Source organism: Lotus japonicus, chromosome 6 (genome assembly GCF_012489685.1).
Source record: "Lotus japonicus ecotype B-129 chromosome 6, LjGifu_v1.2".
Taxonomy (NCBI): domain Eukaryota; kingdom Viridiplantae; phylum Streptophyta; class Magnoliopsida; order Fabales; family Fabaceae; genus Lotus; species Lotus japonicus.
In genome coordinates, this window is record NC_080046.1 from 48422339 (window position 1) to 48443446 (window position 21108).

At 36.3% G+C, this 21108-nt stretch overlaps 2 protein-coding genes across 2 annotated transcripts; both read right to left on the reverse strand.

The window, feature by feature from the left end:
• Positions 1-4341: 4341 nt before the first annotated feature.
• LOC130725462 (pentatricopeptide repeat-containing protein At1g12300, mitochondrial-like) lies at positions 4342-6371 on the reverse strand. The gene is made up of 2 exons (XM_057576688.1): positions 5762-6371; positions 4342-4385 (listed from the first exon to the last, which is right to left on the reverse strand). Exons 1-2 carry the CDS (start codon positions 6369-6371, stop codon positions 4342-4344), a joined length of 654 nt encoding a protein of 217 aa, XP_057432671.1.
• Positions 6372-10967: 4596 nt separating this feature from the next.
• Positions 10968-15812, reverse strand: LOC130726770 (putative pentatricopeptide repeat-containing protein At1g12700, mitochondrial). Its single transcript, XM_057578075.1, has 2 exons — positions 11866-15812; positions 10968-11242 (listed from the first exon to the last, which is right to left on the reverse strand). The coding sequence occupies exon 1, from the start codon at positions 15735-15737 to the stop codon at positions 14118-14120; it is 1620 nt and encodes a 539-aa protein (XP_057434058.1). The 5' UTR covers positions 15738-15812; the 3' UTR covers positions 10968-11242; positions 11866-14117.
• Between the last annotated feature and the right edge of the window lie 5296 nt (positions 15813-21108).

Consider the following 21108-nt stretch of genomic DNA (forward strand, 5'->3'; position numbering starts at 1 on the left):
ATGTTGGTCCTGTGAGCAACGCCTGTGGTGCTCGAGGATGTGGAGCAGAAGCACGAGGAAACATGCCAAAGGGAAGAGAGGCAGGTGCAGTAGGATACATCATAGCACTTGAAGGATAGGTAAAACCAGCACCAAATCCTGCTCCAGTAAACGGAACTCCAAACTGTGCAGGGGAACCAAACTGAGACATGCCTCTGAAAGGAGAGTAACCAAACTGTGGTAGCATGCCAAAATTAGGATTGAAACCAAGAAGTGAGGCTAAGGCAGCCTGTGGTAGAACACCACTGTGTGAAGGAGACGCAGAAGGAGAAGAACTACCACGATGATAACAGATGCTTGCGTCATGGCCATACTTGTGGCAGATCTGACATTGAACGGAACGATCGCCGCCACGTCCACCACGATTGGAACGACCACCACGTCCACCGTAGTTATTGTAGCCACCACGATCGCCGCCATAACCGCGTGAGTCACTGGAGCGATTGCGATCATCAGATCCTGACGAGTCAACGCTACTAGCAGCGTAGTTGACCTCTGAGTACACCGGCGGTGGAGGCGCAACTGTCGTCGGAGGTGGTGCAATAGGTGTCGCCGGTGGTGGCGCAACCTGAGGCGACGGTGGTGGCGCAGATGCATGAGTGAGAAACGCCGCTGGAGACGAAGCTTGCATCTGACGCACACGCGTGCGTTCCAAACGCGCTTCATGCGCGATGATCATCGCTTCAACCTGCGAGATCGAGCAAGGTTGATCGCGATTGTAAACAATCGTCATCAGAGAGCTATAATCATCTGGCAAACCATCAAAGATCGCTTCCAAGTGCTCGCGATACGAGATCGGGTCGCCAATCGTGACAAGAGCGTTCACGATCGACTTGATGCGTTTGAGAAAATCAGATGAACTCTTCGATCCTTTGGTAATGGTTCGCAATTCAGATCGAAGCTGTGTTGATTGCGCAATCGTCTGAGCCTGAAAGAAATCAAGCACAGCTTGCCACACTTCCCACGACTGCTTGCAATTCACCACAGTTGGAAGCACAGAAGGCGAGAGTGAAGAGAGAAGCCACGTGAACAACGCTGAATCCTGCTGCTCCCAAACCTGATATGCAGGATTCTCGACTGCATTCTCACGATCTTGCTCACTGAGAAACCGCGGTGGAATCTCTGGATGAACAAGATAACTCTGTAACCTATGTGTACGAACAATGCCTTCAACGTGTTGCTTCCAGGAGAGAAAATTGGAGTCATCAAGCTTCAGCGTGAGCTTGTGAACCAATGTAGAAGAACTCAACTGTGATTGAGCAACAGCAACCGGAACTGGCATAGGAATTGCAGAAGCATGATCTGCATGAACTTCATCAGCCATGATGATGAAGAAGAGAAGAAAAATCAGAAAAGGATCTCAAGGATCGTAGAAGGCTCTTGATACCATGTTAGAGAAACTCAGAATTGTAAAAAGTGTTTATCATTGATGATTGAAAAGCTAATGATACAAGAGACTGATTACAACTTATATAGAACTCTATAGCTTGTTCAACAAGCTTAACAAACTCAAACTCTAACTGACTCAGTTGACAGCTAAGCATCTAACTGACTCAGTTGACAGCTAAGCATAACCGCATAGCCTAACTGAATTGCCAGCTCATTATAACAACCCTAGTGCTGACTGTTAGTACAGTCAGCAACTACTAAAGTGTAACTCTGTACACATTCATACAATGTACTCTAATATGGTAAGTTGGTTTCTAGCTCATAATAATTACTTTGATCTAGCTAGGTGGTGGATTTAGAGTGACTCAATGTTGAAGAATGTGATTCTCAGCTGAATTCGATTTCCTTTACTCAAAAGTTATTTTGTTTCTGACTTTAACTAACTTGTATTTGGATGTTTCTTCTGGTATGCTCTGTTGTCTCATGAGAAGGAAAGAGCTTTGTGGTGGGGTATGCCTTCGTAATCTGGCCTTACCCAGATGCAGGTCCTGCATGCTATCTCGATACTCTTTGGTGCATGTGATTGGGCTGATTTTGGGGGTCTTTTGTGGGGGTGTTGTCTCTTGTAGCTGTGTCTGCTTTACCAGCTCCCTCTCTATTATTCTTATCTTCTTTATCTTTGTGACTTTGTATTGGTTTCCTAACTATAGCATGCACGTACCTTAACACTGTTTGTGTTAGAATAGGAAAGATATTGTAAAAGATGCAGTCTACAATCATCAGGAAGAACAGTTGAGTCGGGGTCTCCTCAACTGATTGACAGAATGAGCACATTCAAAATTAACAGAATCCACAAGATCTTCAAAGTGAAAATTGTCCAGCCACATAATACAAAGCCAATACATGGCAAAAGAAAAATGCTTTCTATCACGAAAGATGTTTAAAAGACACATGAATAAATATTATTGGCTGAAATAGTACAGTGTCATGACAACATCAGAAAAATCATTAAAGCATCACCAAATCTAGTAAACTAAACCATGCACCAACGACAAGACAGTAACAAAATTACAAAGAAAGAAACACATACAATGAAGCTGTTTGCACATGTATGCCAAAATTAAGGCACAAGACACGAAGCTGTTGGATTCAGCAGTGAAAAAATAAATCTGTATTACAGACACCAGATTATCTCAAAGATGTGATAGTTAGACACACCAAGTACCTTTTACAATAAATCCACAGTACACTATCTCCATTCATTCCACAGTACACTATCACAATGACAATGAGACTCGCACCAGTCACCCCACAATACCCAAAATAATGCAACCTAAAAATGTGCATTGCAATATGGTGTGTCAATTTCTTTCACAACCTTTAGAGGAGTACTGGAAGGCAGTCAAGAGAATATCTTAAAGAGTTAAAGGTACCATTGGCTATGGTCTTGTTTTAAGGCCTTCTTCTCTCACATCTCCTATTCCTCCTTGGCCTTTTGTGATGTTGGTTGGGCTGGTGATCCAGATGATAGAAGATAAACTTCAAGATCTTGTGTCGTTTTTGGTTCTAATTTAGTTTCTTGGAGCTCAAAGAAACAAACTCTAGTTGCACAATCCAGCACAAAAGCTGAATATAGAAGCGTAGAAAATACAGCTGCAGAAATATTACCGGTACATCCACTTTTAACAAAACTAAAAATCCCATTTCAAATACCTAGAGTACCTAGAGTGCACTGTGAGAATATGAGTGTAGTGGCTCTTACTCGTAATCCAGCTCTACCCACACGGACTAAACATATGGAATTGGCTATCTTCTTTGTAAGGGAAAAGGTTCTGAATAAAAGCTAGCTTGATTGTTGAGCACATTCTTTCACTTCATCAAAAGGCTGATATTTTTAACAAGGCTCTATCTCCAGCTCGGTTTGCTGCATTGAGATTTGAGAGACAAACACAATGTGATAGACAAGTTTGCACTTGTTCTCCCACCTTGAGTTTGAAGGGGCATATTAGAGCATATAGTTAGTTGTATTCTGTTTTCAGTTGTGCATTATGTTATTCAGATAATGTTGGTTTTCTGTTACGAGTTTGTTCGTAAAAATTAGCCTTGTTTCCTATTTAAGCTAAAGACTTCAGCTCTATATATAGAGCTCATCTTGTACTTCAAAATATCATTGAATGATATCAGAAACAAAATTCAATTTCTCTCTCTCTCTCTCTCTCTCTCTCTCTCTCTCTCTCTCTCTCTCTTTCTCAACCCAACTCATTTTCTTAAGGGCAGAAACCCTGACAAAGCCTCTTGCATACTCTCGTTTTATTGAGCTTTGTTCCAAGCTCACTATGTGTGCCATAGCAGCGGTTCATTAACACAGAAGAGCTTGAGTAGGGAGTAACAAGGTATATAAGTTAATAATGTAAACAGGGTACTGCTAGAGTGCATATACCACTGTTAGAGTTCAATTAGACTTGGTTAGATTAGTTAAAACTGGTTCAGAAGTTTGTTAGGAGGATGTAACACCTCAATAAGACTGGACATAATGCACTTTATCTTTCATTGTCTCTTCTTCACCCTTTCATACAGACACCAAAACTCCAAACTAGGTTTGAATAATAATGGGTTTTTCGATATCCTGTTATAAAGAGACACTATAGAAATCTTTATGTCAGGTTGTGTACAAGAAGTGTTGACAAAATTTGTATAAGCTTAAACAGAAAGGTTGTCTCCAAAGAATATTCGATTGATTTAATAATCTACAGATTTTAATCAAGTGAAATTTCCTTAAGTTACAACTGAGGAGCATGACACTATGAAAACATTCACTAGTGTGAGATAATTGAAACTTTTAGCTGATCTCAAAGAAATTGATCTGTACACTACGTTTTATTAAGAAGAATATCAGGTGTTATAAAAAAAAGCTTAAGCATTTACTGCCACAGTTTCTTCTGTTAAGAAAGCATAACCTGAATAACAAAAAATGACTCAATGTTTAGGAAGTTAAATGACTATCTTAAAAGACTGCTATTTAGGCTTTGATTTACGTGAATAAAAAAAATAAACATGAAGAGGAAAGAAAAAAAAAGAGCATTTTAGCAACTTTTTTTGTTTTAAATGTAGGAATGAAAACCTTTTAACTTCAGAATGGATACCTAATGCTGGAAATAAAATTAATGGTAATAATCTATTCAGTTTTTGCTTAGCTTGTGTCATGAAAAAAAGAGACCATATATCATTTTATATGACAACAATCAAGAACTCCTAAAGTTACAACCAAGACTTCTAAAACACTAACCCATTAAGCAAAAAGGGGAAATATCCTCCTCATAAGAGTCAACAAAGCATATTGAAACTACCCAAGGAAGAAGGATGACAGCCATGTCAAGGCTCAAAATTAGAGCAACAAGTATAGAATTAATTTAAAAACATCAGATGGCCAAAACAGCAGCAGCAGTACAGCTGTTAGGTAGCTCAACACCTCTTGCCCAACAGTTAACCAAAATCATAAAAATTTCAACAGTATTAGAAATGTAATCTGATAAGGCTCTGATATGTTGAATCTTCTTTCATCCTTTCAGCAAGCCTCTAGCAATCATTTGATGAAAATCTGTTTTACCTTATAGAAACATTTTCAAAAAGAGCACAAATGAGCTTGAAGCAAATTTCAGTACTTGTTCTTGTTGGTTGAATTTGATAAAGGTCAAATTTCAGCGAAAAGTTGGGTGGACTTGCACATGGTGCACAGTTTAAGCAAAGTCAAGTGTGACAGGGAGTGTTAGATCTAAATCCATGCATGTACTTTTACCTAATAGTTTAAGCTTTTGAGAGAAATGGTTCATGGAAATTACAACATCAAAAATGAATTTCACAACATATGAATTCGACAAAAACAAAAGTGATAGTGAAACAATTGCTCAGTTCGTCTTCTTTTTTCTGTGCTACCAAATGGGAAAAAAAGATTGGATGCTGAACATCAAAATAAAAAATAACTTACCGTGTAACTAGAAACCATCTTACCTAGTTTAGCTCTTAGAGTAGATCTCTTGCAATCATTTCATGAAGAAGCTTCTTTGTCCTATCATTCTCGCCTTTTTCAAAGAGGGCGCAAATAATTGTTTCATTTGTAGCCTTCAATTAAAATATCCTGAAAAACCTCTTGAGCATCCTTAAGTCTTCCTACTTTGCATAGTCCATCCATAAGTATCGTGTATGTGTGCACATCTGGCTGAATACCATGGTCTTCAATTTTCTTGATTAAAGCAATTGCCTTCTCAACATGATGGCTTTTACATAAAGCATCGAATAAGGGACTGTAAGTTATTTATTACATTGGGTGGTGTACCTCTAGCATGCATCTCATCAACAATCTCCCAAGCATCAAAGATTCTCCCTAATTTGCACAAACCATCAATAAGAGAACTGTAGGTTACTGTATTAAGAACTATCTTTTTGCTATGCATTTGTTTTAAGAGATTCAAGGCTTCATCCACCTTTTTAATCTTACACAACCCACTAATCATGATAGTGTAGCTATGAACATTAGGAGGCACTCCCATTTGGGCGATGATGTTGAATACATCTTGGGCTTTGTTCACTTCATTAACCATGCAATACCCATCCATCAAAGAATTATAAGTGATAACATCGGGTTTCACACCTTGTTTCATCATCACAGCCAACACATTTTTAGCTTCCTTCAACAGTCCTTCCATACATAAAGCATCAACCAGTATATTAAAGGTATAATCATTCGGATAGATATTTTTCAATACCATTTCATGTAACAAACCAACTGCTTGCTTCACTTGACCAACAATGCAGAAGCCATATATTAAAGCACTGTAAGTGAAAACATTAGGAGATATTCCCTTGGCAACCATTTCCGAATATAAATCAAAAGCATCACTTACACGTTTATCTTTGCCCAAGCTATCAATGATTGTGGTGTACATTACCACATTAGGAATAATCAAATGCTACCGCGTCGTCATGAAATTGCAGTGCACTCCGAACATTGCCGTGAAGACAGAGACCTTTGATAAGAGTAGTGAAGGTGAAGGTATCTGGGTGATAACCTCGCTTGAGAATGTTGGCAAATACAGAAAATGCTGAAGTGGTTTGACCTAGGTGGCAGTAACAATTGATCAAGATGTTGAGAGTAACAAGGCTTGGCTTGATTCCTGTGAACTCCATTTTGTGAGAAAGCGAGATAGCGGTGGAATAATGCTTCATCTTAACGAGGGAAGTTAAAATCTTACCGAATTCGAAAATGGGTGGGGTAGGATGCATTTGGAGTAAGCGGTTGAAGAAGGAGACAGCATCATCATCAGGATTGTGAAAGGAAGGAGGAACAGAATGAAAGTGAGAGTGAGAGTGAAAGGGACAGATTCTTCTTAATCTTGATAACGTTGACGACATTGTATTGTATTGTATTGTATTATTATAGGAATGGAGTAGCAGTAACGGCGATAACACTGACGGCGGAGGAGACCTTTTTGGTTTGCAAATTGCAAGGGCGAATTGTGAGAACTGAGAATACATCTTTTTTTTGAAACCGGCCACTATTCCTAAAATATGGATTTTAAAACCTATGTTATCACAATCAGGATTTTATGGGATTTAACCTAAAATATTATTCTTTCCATTCTAAAACTATTGTAGTTTAAGGTTTTTCACAAAGTTCAAGAGTTTATTAATTTATGTTATAATTTCACTAAAACACCATTATTTAATATGAGCTATATATATGAAAGAGAGAAAATGAAAATCATTAGTCAACTAATTCGTGAGAATTATTATTGGTGGAAATAAGATGTGATATTTATGAGATACAATATTAAATGAGGGCATGAATGGAAGAGAATGATATAAAATGCTTTGGATATGTAAAACAACAATGGTTTTGGAACAAAATAAAAAAGTTAAAACTATAATAGTTTTGGAACGGAGTGAGAACTATTTTGTACCAACTCAAGAAAATGACTAGATGCTCTCTTTTTCAATTTACTTTTTCTCTCCTCTTCTTACGTTCAAATATGAACTCAAACTAGCATTGATCTCATGTTATGCCCGAAAGGAATATAAGTACTTTGTCGTTATACATCAGACTTTTTCATATTTTATCCCTCATTTTTCTTTTTTAAATACGTATATCACATATTTAATTTTTTTTTTCCTAATCCTAGTTACACTCTAATTTGTTATGCTTTGAATCAATATACCAAAATCATTTTAATCTTCCAAATTTATCCTTTAAAACTATTTGATGTCAATTTTTTATAATATATTTGGTATCATTTTGAACGTAAGATATTACATTCAATTTTTTCATTTTTTATATAAAAAATAATCATAATCATTAAAAAAAAGACTTTGTGAGCATACATCTTAATGGTAGAAAACTCACACAATTAATTTTTATTAATTATTCTAATATCATTAAATGTAAAATTAATACAGCAGTTGTTTTAAAAAAAATCATAATTGACTTTTGTTAATTACTTTAATATCATTGATGATATTAAATGCTATATTAATATATCAATTATTTTCGAAAATAACAAATTATTTAATAATTAGATTACAAAAAATCAGAAAATATAAATATGACATCATCTACCAACTGATTATAGTATGAGAGAGAAAAACTTATGTAGAAAGACATAGAATAAGAGGTGATACTTGCCGGAGTTGTTACTTTTTAGTTTCGGAAATAGTATATAGTTGTGTGAGGGGAATGTCTGTGCGGACTTCTTAGCTAACGCGGAAGCAACTCAGGAGCGTGATTTTGTCCTCCTTCAGAATCCCCCCACTATCATGGAGCATTTGCTTTTGGCTGACCGATTGTTAGGCAGTAAGGGGTTTCTTTATTGTTTTTGTTTTCCCTTTGCTCTCTTTGTTGTTTTTGTATCAAAAAAATATCTTAAACTCAAAATGATATCAAATATGCTATAAAAAATGGTTGTCAAATAGTTTTATTAAATCACTGATTTGGAAATTAATCAATTCTTTTTTATTTTATGTTTTTGTATATACATCTGGAAGACTAAATTTTATATATTGATTCAAAGCATAACAAATTAGAAAAAAAGGGAATTATAATGTAATTAGGATTGAAAAAAAAACTTAAATAGGTGATAAAATTAAATCGCTCTATATGTATTTTAAGAAAAACGAAGAGGAAATATGAAAAGATTCAATGTATGCCGACAAAGTACTTTTACTCCATCAGTGCATGGCGCATGATCAGTTTATATAATTATATGAGATTGACCATGTTACTCTATGTTTCATAAGAGATTTGGGGTTTTTTTTCTTTCAATTTTGTTAATAATAAAATACATTAGAATAGAGACATATAATAAAACAAGGTATCACTCCTTAATGCAATTATGATTTCTTATAAAAATTTCCGTTTTTCACAATTCAGAAATTTGAAAATTCCCGATCGTTCTAAAGTTAGTAAGGAAAAATAGAAAATATCCCACTAAATTAGTAATGTGGGTTAATAAATCGAACACATTGTCCCCGAATGATAGCTTAAGTGATAAGAGTTAGGAGAAATGTGGGCTGGGTGGAATCGTATATTGATTTCTCAGCAGCAAACTCACACAGTTATCTTAGACATTTATTTGCTCTGGGGAGTTCACTTCTTTGACGCTCCGCCCTGTAGGAACCTTTTATTTTATGATTGCACGGGTATTTCAGTCCCGCAGCTACCAAGTGTAGTTTGTTTCGTGTTTGGGCTCTATCCCTTCCAATAAACAAAATAAGTTAGTTTTAATATTTCCAAATTGTAACAAAAAAAAAAGTTACTTATAATATTTTATATTTATATATTACTCCCTCCGTTCCTAAATATAAGACCTAATTCAAAAAATTGCGCTTATTAAGAAAACATTAAATGTGTTCAATTAGTGTATTGATTTTTTAAAAATGCATACATTCCTCCATATTTACCCTTTGTCATTTTCTCTCACTAATTAATGGTAAGTGGTAATCAAAACTTGGGAATTGAAAACATATAATTAATGTGGAGGGTAAAAATGGAAGAGTACAAAACCTTTTGTTAGATTATTGTAACTAGGTCTTATATTTAGGAACTTCAAAATTTTGAAACTAGGTCTTATATTTAGGAACGGAGGGAGTAGATTTTTTTTACAGATATATTATACTAAAAATATATATTTTTAAAAAGTATATTTTAATAATAAAATAATAATTTTATCTATTTTATTTTAAATTATAATATATTTAAATTATTTGAAAAGTATTTCTCATGAATTTCAAGGACTAAAATACTAATCATAATAAAATTAAAATTTCCTGCAAAACTGCATAAAAAATAAAAAATCGTAGCAAATTGAGGCGAATTAAAGATATTAGAAGTCGCAGAAAAATAATTAACAAGTTATTAATTTCCTGCTGTTTGTGGTTAATGCAGCATGTCAGCGCTGTGATGCTGACATTGAAGACCTTGATCATATCTTCAGATGGTGCCATGATCTCTCAACGGTTATGGTCTCAGTTTCGCTCTATCCTTCCCCCTCTTGCTGCCTAGATTGACTTCACTGTTTGGCTTCATGATCTGTTGTCTCACCGTCATCGTGTTCTCGGCATTGCTCTATTATGGTGGATGTGGTGTTGGCATAACAACAGTGTGTTCGATGATCAAACTTGGCCGCTCAATCAGGTACTTCGTAGTGCTCTTAGGGATGAAGTGTTATGCCGGAAAACTTTGCTTCCCGAGCAACAACAACTTGAAGGAGACCCTCCAGGTTCGAGTTCTCAATCTGTCTCTGTTACCGTTGATGGAAGTTGGATTCCAAGCAGGGGTATGTTGGGTTGTGCGGCTATTGTTAGAGAAAAAGATGGTACTTGGATCTTCGGCGTGTCAACCAGCTATAACCAAGGAGGGGCGTTCCTGGCCGAGCTTCTGGCAGTGGAACTAGGCATTACGCATGCTATCGAGCTTGGGTACAAGGATATAAGGTGTTCTACAAATTGTCTCCAGGTAACAAATGTGTTGCAGACTAATATGAATGTTGGGCATTTCTGGGACAGAGATATCATTAACCGGGTGCGCTCCGCAATGGGGACGGTGCAGAGTTGGCACTTGCAGCTTATAGAGAGAGACAAGAACAACACAACAATTCAGCTGGCCAAGGAAGCTGCTAGAGAAGAAGCCAACAAGCGAATTTAGATGAATCCTCCTTCATTTGTTTATGCATCGCTGTATTTGGATGCGATTAGTTAGTTTTTCTCTTATGTTAATTTTCCTCTTGTAACAAAAAAAAAATTCCTGCTGTTTCTCTTGTGAACCATTTTGGGGAAATTCCCATCAAATTTCATAATATTGTGGGCAAGTTCTGCGATTGTACCTACAAATATTTTTGAAAAGAAAACCCACGGGCTAGAATTAAGCATGAAAAGTACTATTATTACATGCGAATTTACCTTCACATTTGTATCCGCATAAATTTTGCATTCATTCGAAACAAAAATCTCAGCAAACTTTACATAAAGTCAAACAAAAATCTCAACAATTTTCAGATAGTATGCACATTCATATTTTCGACCAAACATCCTTTCAAAAACACTTTCAACAAAGAAACTTAATGAACCCAACTAAACAGAAGATATATAAATCTCAACAAATAATTAAGAATCAAGTAGATAAGAGTGGAATCAAGTAGGTGTGCAATTCCCAAAGATAAATTCGGTGGTTACAAAATTGCAGCCTTCTAAAAGTCGAATTCTGGAACCACAAACTTAAATTGCACTGGACCAGGATTCTCAGGAGTTAACCCCAAACTGCATGTCCCTACAGTTCAATCCAATGGTGAGAGAATAAACCATTGTATGTATATAATTTAGTTAACTATAAAACACATAATATTCAATGGATAAGATCTCATCCAGTTAAAAATTAAACTACAGATGATCGCTATTTGAAGGAGATGATGAGCAAATGCACATTCCACTGCCACTCATGGCTATAGATTTTGACCCTATTTACACAAGTTGCTATTTTTAGCATAGAAAAATTGTAAAAGGAGAAAAACCAGTTAATCAATTCTTGGTTAAGTAGGAAGGATACAAAATGCCAAAGTGTATGCTCCTTTTACAATTTCCCAGTAGAAAGTGTAAACTCCTACCAATAGATATTATTTGGAGCATAAGTTAAGGAGCATACACTTTCTATAATAATAACCTTCTACCAAAATAAGTTAGTAAAGTGAAGAAAGAATACAAAAAGCCAGAGAGAGAGAGAGAGAGAGACTTTTGCAATCATACATGGACAGAGACTGCATCTGCATGCAGCCAAGGGCAAACTAGACAAGAAATGGATTTTGTTATACATATAAAGTTGACATCTACACCATAATTCCAATTGATAGATTTATTAGTTCATCACATTATTCATAGGCAATAGGAAATACTTACTGGAGTGAATTAGATGTCATATCAGACATACATTAATATTTGCTCTCAGTTCAGCATTGGCATCTAGAACAGGAATTCCCCTCCCAGCTCAGTCACGTGGACAAGATTTCTTGACACCATCAGCATTAGCCTTACCAGCTTCTCTCAATTTACAGTAATGACATAATTTACATAATTAAATTAAAAACTGATAGGAGTGCATTTTAATTTTGCCAGCTGAAAAGAAATATCTTATGCTGCCTACAGTAACATGAGGAGGAGGAGGAGGAGAAAATAAAGATGGAGAAGGATAATTAAATAAGCATGTTCAAGCCATACAAATGCTAAACAAGTAAACAACTAAAGGAAGATGAAGAAGGAAGAGACGTGAAATGAGCAAATGCATGACAGAAATAAAATGGAAAATAGGTAATTATAGAGACAAAGACAGATGGCAGAGCCAGCTAAAGTAAAACATAGTGAAAACATATACAACATTTAAGCGTTTTGGTAAACTTTGTTCATAATAAGGGTTTCAACAGATTCTGATTAAATGGTCATTGAGATGCCATAAGTAATTTAGGCCACCTTCTAGCTTCTTCATCCCGTAGCTTTGCATCCATTTCCTTGCTAGGAGGATATTTTGGAAGGCTAGAGGGCTTACAAGCATACAGTTTTGCTTAAAGAACTGCAAAAGTCAAGCAAATAAAATCACTAGGACCCTCAAATCCAATTGTTGAAACCCTATAAGGATTGCTAGCACAATTTGATAGGCCCGGGAATCATACAAGCAGCAGCCCAAATGACGAACCTTTGGCCCATCAGCAAGCAAAGGGACCTAAGCTATGGAGAGTCTATTCTAGAAGGGGTAAAATGGGGAATCCGAAGTAGGTCCTAACAGAATGGTGAGTGAGTGAATCTTGATTGTACTGTCAGCTAACAATATATGGGGATGAGAGAGAGGTTGAGAGGTATCTAGATTATTTGTTATTTTAGAGTCATGAGTAAGAAGCTTTGAGCTTCTTATAGGAGCAGTGCTCTGTGTCAGAATCGGATCCATTCCCTTTCTGTGTAATCCCTTTTCATTCATCAATAAACAATCAATTGCATATTTGCCTTACCTGTTTCCTGTGTTGTGGACTAGCGAAGTTGGGGTTCCCAACACAATTCATCATATCTCAAACTTTCAGCTATATACAATTGCCAACATGTAGCTATAGGACAAGATAATAAATCACACATAAACAATTTCATAGAAAGTAAAGATCCTGAAAAACTTTGGATATGATAAGCTACAAGCGCAAAACACCAAAATCTCTAAATACTTGAACGAGATTAAAGAATATTAAGCTATAGGGCATAGGTCAAATTAACATACCCTGTCAGAAAACAGAGAGAGTTCACGTATTGAATTGAATTTAATAGGGTCCTAGTGAGGTAGGAATCAACATGATCAACCATATCTCTTTTTTATGAAGACAAAAGCAGCCATAAAGATATAATTGAATGGAACTCCATGATAAGTGCTTATTCTAAACATAGAGAATGGTTTCAATGTGGTGAGCTGTACAGCCAAATGAAACTATCATATGTTATACCAGACCAGGTAACATTTCTTGGGCTGCTTACAGCTTTTGTTAATTCAGGCCTTGTTAATAAAGGGGAATAGATTTTCATGGAGATTGGGGAAATATATGGTAACCTATTAATCAAGGAAAATCAATTACCCATATGTGGCTAATGATAAAGAAATTGCATTTGCTCTGATTCTAGATGCAAATCTCTGGTGGGAGGGCAAGCATGGGACCAGCATCAAGAGAGAAGGATAAGACATAGTTGTTCAAAATTTATATACCAAAGTTAGACGAGAAATGAAAAATAAATAACAGGTAGCCTGTCAGTTAAAGGAATTACTTTAACTACAAATTAAATGACTTAGAGGGTAGTCCCAAGGACAGCAAGAGTACCCAGAGAATGGTGCAAGGACCTTCCAAGTGAAAGTCAGAAATAGAAGCAACATAGAACTAGCAATATCCATCAGTACGAGCACAAGTCCAAAACTGAGCCTTGCCCTATCAATGGACTAAAAATTGAACCCTTTTTAGCTGCCTCACAATCCAAAACTCATGAACTTCAATATGTTTCACTGTCTTTAACACCGATATACCTTGCTCTCTTTCTGCTATGGTCCTGCATCTCCAGGTAGTGAGTAATCTGGAACCTGATAAAATCATCAAACTAATCAAAATGTATGTCTCCTTTTCCGTGTGTATCTATAATTTTTCCAGTAGACCTCTATCAATCATTTCACGAAGAAGTTTCTCAGCCTTGTCATTCTCACCATTTTCAAAGAGTGAATGAATAATAGTTTCAAAAGTTATAGCATTAGGAGTACATCCCTCATTTTCCATTTTTGACAGCAAGGCCAACGCTTCATCAAACAAGCCTTCTTTACAAAGCCCATTGATCATAACAGTATATGTATAGACAGTTAGATGATAGCCTTTAATCACAAGATCCAGAAAAACCTCTTGTGCATCTTTGAGTCTTCCTTCTTTACATAGTCCATCTATGAGTATTGTGTATGTGAGCACATCCGGCTGAATACCCTGATCTTTAATTTTCTTGATAAGTGCAATTGCCTTGTCAACGTGATGGCTTTTGCATAAAGCGTCCAATAAAGAATTGTAAGTGACTATATTGGCCGGTTGTCCTTTCACATGCATCTCTTCAAGAAGCTCCCAAGCATGAGAGGCTCTCCCCGTTTTGCATAAACCATCAATAAGAGAACTGTAGGTTACTGTATTAGGAATAATCTTTTTGCAATCCATTTCTGCAAGGAGATTCAAGGCTTCATCCACCATTTTAATCTTACACAATCCATTAATCATAATAGAGTAGCTCTGAACATTAGGAGTCACTCCCCACCGAGCCATAGCATTGAATACATCCCGGGCTTTATTCACTTCATTAACTAGGCAATACCCATCCATCAAGGAACTATAAGTAACAACATTAGGTTTCAGACCTTGTTTAATCATCACAGCTAACACATTTTTAGCTTCTTTCACTTTCCCTTCCTTACATAAAGCATCGACCAATATACTAAAAGTATAAACATTGGGGTCGATGTTTTTCTTCATCATTTCATCTAATAAACGAATTGCTTGTTTCAATTGGCCAACAATGCAAAAGCCATATATTAAAGCACTGTACGTGACTACATTAGGAGATATTCCCTTGACAATCATTTCAGAATATAAATTGCAAGCATGACTTACAAGTTTATCTTTACACAGGCTATCGATGATGGTGGTGTACATTACCACATTAGGAATAATCAATTGCCCTTCAATCTGTCTCAGAAACTCCAAAGCAGCACTTGTTTCACCCATTTTACATAGGCCATTGATCAATGTCCCGTAAGTGACTTGATCCAACCGAAATCCCTGAGCTAGCACGTCATCATGAAATTGCAGAGCTCTGTGAACATTGCCGCGAAGACAGAGACCTTTCATGAGGGCAGTGAAGGTGATGGTATCTGGGTGATAACCTCTCTTGAGAATGTTGGCCAATACAGAAAATGCGGAAGTGGTTTGACCTAGGTAGCAGTGGCAATTGATGAGGATGTTGAGAGTGACAAGGCTGGGCGTAATTCCAGTGATCTCCATTTGGCGAGAAAGCGATATGGCGGTGGAGTAATGCTTCATCTTGACAAGGGAAGTTAAAATCATACTAAATTCGATGATGGAAGGGGTAGGTTGCATTTGGAGTAAGCGATTGAAGAAGGAAACAGCATCACCAACATTGTGAAAGGAATGGGGTTGAGAGTGATAGGAACGAAGAACAGTGAGATTAGAAAGAAACGAAAACCGCCACAACGACGACGACATTGTAAGATTTACGGAAGCAAGCAGCGGCGGAGAGGAACGCCAGTTACAGAGTTAGGTGACGCTGATAGCAATCTCTTGCACTTTCCATTTCAAACCCTTTTCTTTTATAAATCATTTTTATTTTTATACGGAGTAGCGTGAATTTTAGCTTTTCTTCATTTAATTTTTTTTTAACAAAATTCTTCATTTAATACTCCCTCCGTTCCTAAATATAAGACCTAGTTTTAAAATTTTAAAGTTCCTAAATATAAGACCTAGTTACAATAATCTAACAAAAGGTTTTGTACTCTTCCATTTTTACCCTCCACATTAATTATATGTTTTCAATTCCAAAGTTACCACCTACCATTAATTACTACTAATCCAACTAAATATGACTTTTGGGATATCAATGGTGAGTGCATAACAAAGGTTAAATAAGGAAGAATGTATGCTTTTTTAAAAAATCAATACAATAATTAGTCACATTAATTGCTTCCTTAATAAGCGCAATTTTTTGGAATAGGTCTTATATTTAGGAACGGAGGGAGTATTATCTTCACACCAATTGCACACCCATTTTTTATAGTTTAATGTTATTTTTTGGTACATCGAAAAGATAAATTGCACCCGCCAGAAATCGATCATTGGACCTCTCCTACCCAACCCATATGTCTCACAGCTCCTACCACTTGAGCTATCCTAAAAAAATGTTATCTTATTGTGGATTTTTTTTATTGTTATCTTAATGTGGATTTAAAAAAGTGCTATCATAATATGTGGTAGGATAAATGATTTAATGGAAAAGAAATATAGGAAGAAAAAATTGCTGATATTTTTTTTTGAACTTAAAAGGCTTTCATTGAAATCAAATGGGTGAAGGTATGAAAAACGGTAGAAAGGGGGGGGTTTGAATAACGTTTTCAAGATAAAACTTCCACCTTAAAGATTTTGGCAAATCTTTCGAAACGAATTAAGTGCTAAAGATAAGAGATAGAAAAGCACACAAGGATTTTATCCTGGTTCACTTGATAAATCCCTCAAGCTAATCCAGTCCACCCGTTAAGGTGATTTCTTCCTTCTTAGAATGAAGGCAATCCACTAATCAGGTATGTGTTACAACTGCACTTGAAACCTACAAGTGACTTGCAATACACTGACTTATCTCACACTAAGATTCACTCTCTTAGTCTTCTCTAGGATCCGATCAACCTTGATCTCCTAAAGGCAAACTATACAACTGTATATGAAGTTCTTGTTTACAAAGAAAGTGCTTCTGAAAAGCTTATAGTAAACACAATGAAATTCAAGATGAAAGAAAGCTTAGAAGGATTTGAATATTTCTTGCGTGTGTGTGTATGCTTCTAGCCTTTTCTTTCAATCTTCAGCCTCTATTTATACTCCAAGGATTAGGGTTGAACGTTGCATGGAAATGCTACCGTTGGAGGGCAGTTCTGGAAATTCCAGCTTCTGCTGTAGCTGAGGATGTTAGGTAGGTCGTCAGGATAGTACATTTTGCTTTTGTACTTTGGATAGTGACTTGACCTTAACCTCGTAGACTTCTGATCAGAGGGGCGCCGTGTTGGAATTGTGAAGCTGATTGATCAGAGTCAGAAGGAAGCTTGGATCCTCTGACCGTTGTACCTTCTGATCTTCACTTCAGAGGATCAGTACATGGTCTTCAGAGCCAATTGCTTCTGGACTTCAGTGTCTTCACTCTTCAGAGTCTGGATCGTTAGAGTCTTCTACACCATCAGAGCCTCTGAGCCTTCAGAGTCTCTTGGTTGTCAGATCTTCTGGATCATCAGAGCTTCAAGTGAGCTGAGTCCTTATCAGAGCTTGATATACTTCAGATCTTCTGAAGCTTTTCCACTGTTCAGTCTGAACATGGAGAATGCGAAAGCGATGCTTGGGTCACTCTTTAAGCATAGTGCTTCTGATTTGCGTGAGATAAAATAGAGGTCAGAGCCTATAAATAGCACACTCAGAAAAACACGTTAGAGTACCACAATTGTTCATATCAAAAGGTTAACTTGTAATCATCAAAACATAGAGTTGTACTACTAGATCAAAACTTGATCTTACAATGGGCATAGAAGCCATTCCATCACGGTCTAGAAATTCTTGCAAGTCGGGAGGACCTTCCTCCAACCAAGCCGTGTCCGACAAAGAGGAAGCATTCCGAGCCATAAAATCGGCAGCGGACCGTTAATATAATTTTCACGCATTGACACTTAAAAAAATCGTAACAACTACTTTGGACAGCTGGACAAATTAGTCGTAGCATAAGGACTTGCCTTTGGAGAGTATCCGAGAAAGGAAGGTTAGTAGTTGGTACATTGTGCTGAAGCGATGGATTAAAAGAGGGAATATATCTATATAAATTTTTGTGGACAAATTCAGAGACTTGAGCATAAAGAAATAAGCTACCCTTGGGAACCTAGAACATTCTCACGTGCGTAATAACTATGAGTTAAGTTCTTTAATGATAAAAATAGTGGTTTCGCACTAAATGAACCGGTCGGAATTGGAAAGAATGTCTTGATCAAAGTTTACACGCTAACTAGGAGAGATAGAACACTAGCACCCATAATTCACCGACACTTACAAGAAGCAGAACGTGGGTCGATGGTTAAGTGTTCAATCCTTTCAACCATTTATTAATTAAAGCTTTCAACTCTTTACCATTCCTACGCTCTTTTTATTTTGCTTTCTATCATTTATTTCCAGCCATTTAAGTCTTTTATTCATCCATTTTAATTGTTCCCTTAGTTAGTTCGACCTACTTTGTCACTAATCTCCCGATAGTAATCATAAGAGATTTACAAAGTGGTATAGGAACTTGCATTAAGGAACATAATCCATTCCTCGAGTAATCACTTGATTAGGGTATGTTGGTTTCTCCCAAGCTGACTCACACAACTACCCTAGAACTATTTATTTAAAACCAACAACAAGGTCATCCAATTAGATTAGATTAGATTGGATTTGATATAAAAAATTATAATTTAAATTAAATAACTGTACTAAATTATTTTAAATTTTTATTTTTAATTAAATTTCTATTATTTATAAAATAAAATAAATTAAAATTGTTATCATTATATTATTTTTATCTTTTGGTAATTTTTGTCTTTTTTTTTTTAATTCTTACTCTAATGTCACATACATCCATGATAGGCCAGTGACGAAAGAGGAGGTTCGAAGGACTGTGTTTGGTATGAAGTCTTTTAAAGCTTATGGTTCTGATGGGTTCCAGCCGTACTTCTTTAAAAAATATTGGTATGTGGCAGGTGATGAGGTATGGAGAACTATGGCAGAAGCGTTTTCTAGAGGGTATTAAAATCTTGGCATGATAGACACATTAATAGTCTTGATTCCTAAAGTTGATGTTCCAACTAGACTAAAAGAATTTATACCCATGAGCTTGTGTAGTGTTCTTTATAAGATCCTGACTAGAGTTTTGGTTGGCGGCTTCGACCTTTCCTTGATGATTTAATTGGTCCTCTGCAGGGTAGCTTTATTCCAGGGAGGTGTTCAACAGAGAATATAATTATAGCCCAGGAGGCTATGCACTGTATGAAGAAATCAGAGATCAAGAAAGGGGTACTTGCAATGAAATAGATTTGGATAAAGAATAAGACAACTTCAGCTGGAATTTCCTCCGCCTAACTCTGATTTAGTTTGGTGTGCAATTCCGGGTGATTGATTCAGTGTTTAGTGCATGTTTGGTTTGATGTTAGAGCTGATACACACGTGGTTCACATATCTTAATGCCCTATCGGATGATTTATAATTTGTCACGTTAAGTTTAATGTGGATAAAAAAAGCGTGATTTTAATATATCTTCAACGTGAATTCACCTTGACTTCAACAAAAATCCAAACGAATACTTTTAAAATTGAACTGAACTTCGTTCAAAAGAAAATTTTGAACTGAACTTGCACTATTTGAAAGTGAAATTACGAAAGAACCATAAACTGAACTTGCACTATTTGAAGGAGATGATGAGCAAATGCACATTCCACTACCACTCATGGCCATAGAAATTGACCCTAATTGAAAAAGTTGCTATTTTTAGCATAGAAAATTTATAAAAGGAGGAAAACCAGTCAATCATTTCTTGGTTAAGTAGAAAGGATTAGAACTCTTAGATGCTACTTGGGAAGACAAAGTCATACTTCAACAACAATATCCTATAAATCCAACCTTGAGGATAAGGTTTCTTCTAATGGTGGAAGTGATTTAATGATACCAATTGCCAACCATAACCACTAACACTAAATGGACCACCAGTCCCTAAATGTCCCTAACAAATTCTAGTACAAGGAAGATCCCCATAACCATACCCCTGTGCTTAAGGGTGAATTATTATTGAAAATGAAGCGAACTTCTTCTCCATCTCATTCAGAACTACCCATGTAGCTGCTTTCTTTCCCGCTGACATGATAGACACATTAATAGTCCTGATTCCTAAAGTTGATGTTCCAACTAGACTAAAAGAATTTATACCCATGAGCTTGTGTAGTGTTCTTTATAAGATCCTGACTAGAGTTTTGGTTGGCGGCTTCGACCTTTCCTTGATGATTTAATTGGTCCTCTGCAGGGTAGCTTTATTCCAGGGAGGTGTTCAACAGAGAATATAATTATAGCCCAGGAGGCTATGCACTGTATGAAGAAATCAGAGGTTAAGAAAGGGGTACTTGCAATGAAATAGATTTGGATAAAGAATATGACAACTTCAGCTGGAATTTCCTCCGCCTAACTCTGATTTAGTTTGGTGTGCAATTCCGGGTGATTGATTCAGTGTTTAGTGCATGTTTGGTTTGATGTTAGAGCTGATACACACGTGGTTCACATATCTTAATGCCCTATCGGATGATTTATAATTTGTCACGTTAAGTTTAATGTGGATAAAAAAAGCGTGATTTTAATATATCTTCAACGTGAATTCACCTTGACTTCAACAAAAATCCAAACGAATACTTTTAAAATTGAACTGAACTTCGTTCAAAAGAAAATTTTGAATTGAACTTGCACTATTTGAAAGTGAAATTACGAAAGAACCATAAACTGAACTTGCACTATTTGAAGGAGATGATGAGCAAATGCACATTCCACTACCACTCATGGCCATAGAAATTGACCCTATTTGAAAAAGTTGCTATTTTTAGCATAGAAAATTTATAAAAGGAGGAAAACCGGTAAATCATTTCTTGGTTAAGTAGAAAGGATTAGAACTCTTAGATGCTACTTGGGAAGACAAAGTCATACTTCAACAACAATATCCTATAAATCCAACCTTGAGGATAAGGTTTCTTCTAATGGTGGAAGTGATTTAATGATACCAATTGCCAACCATAACCACTAACACTAAATGGACCACCAGTCC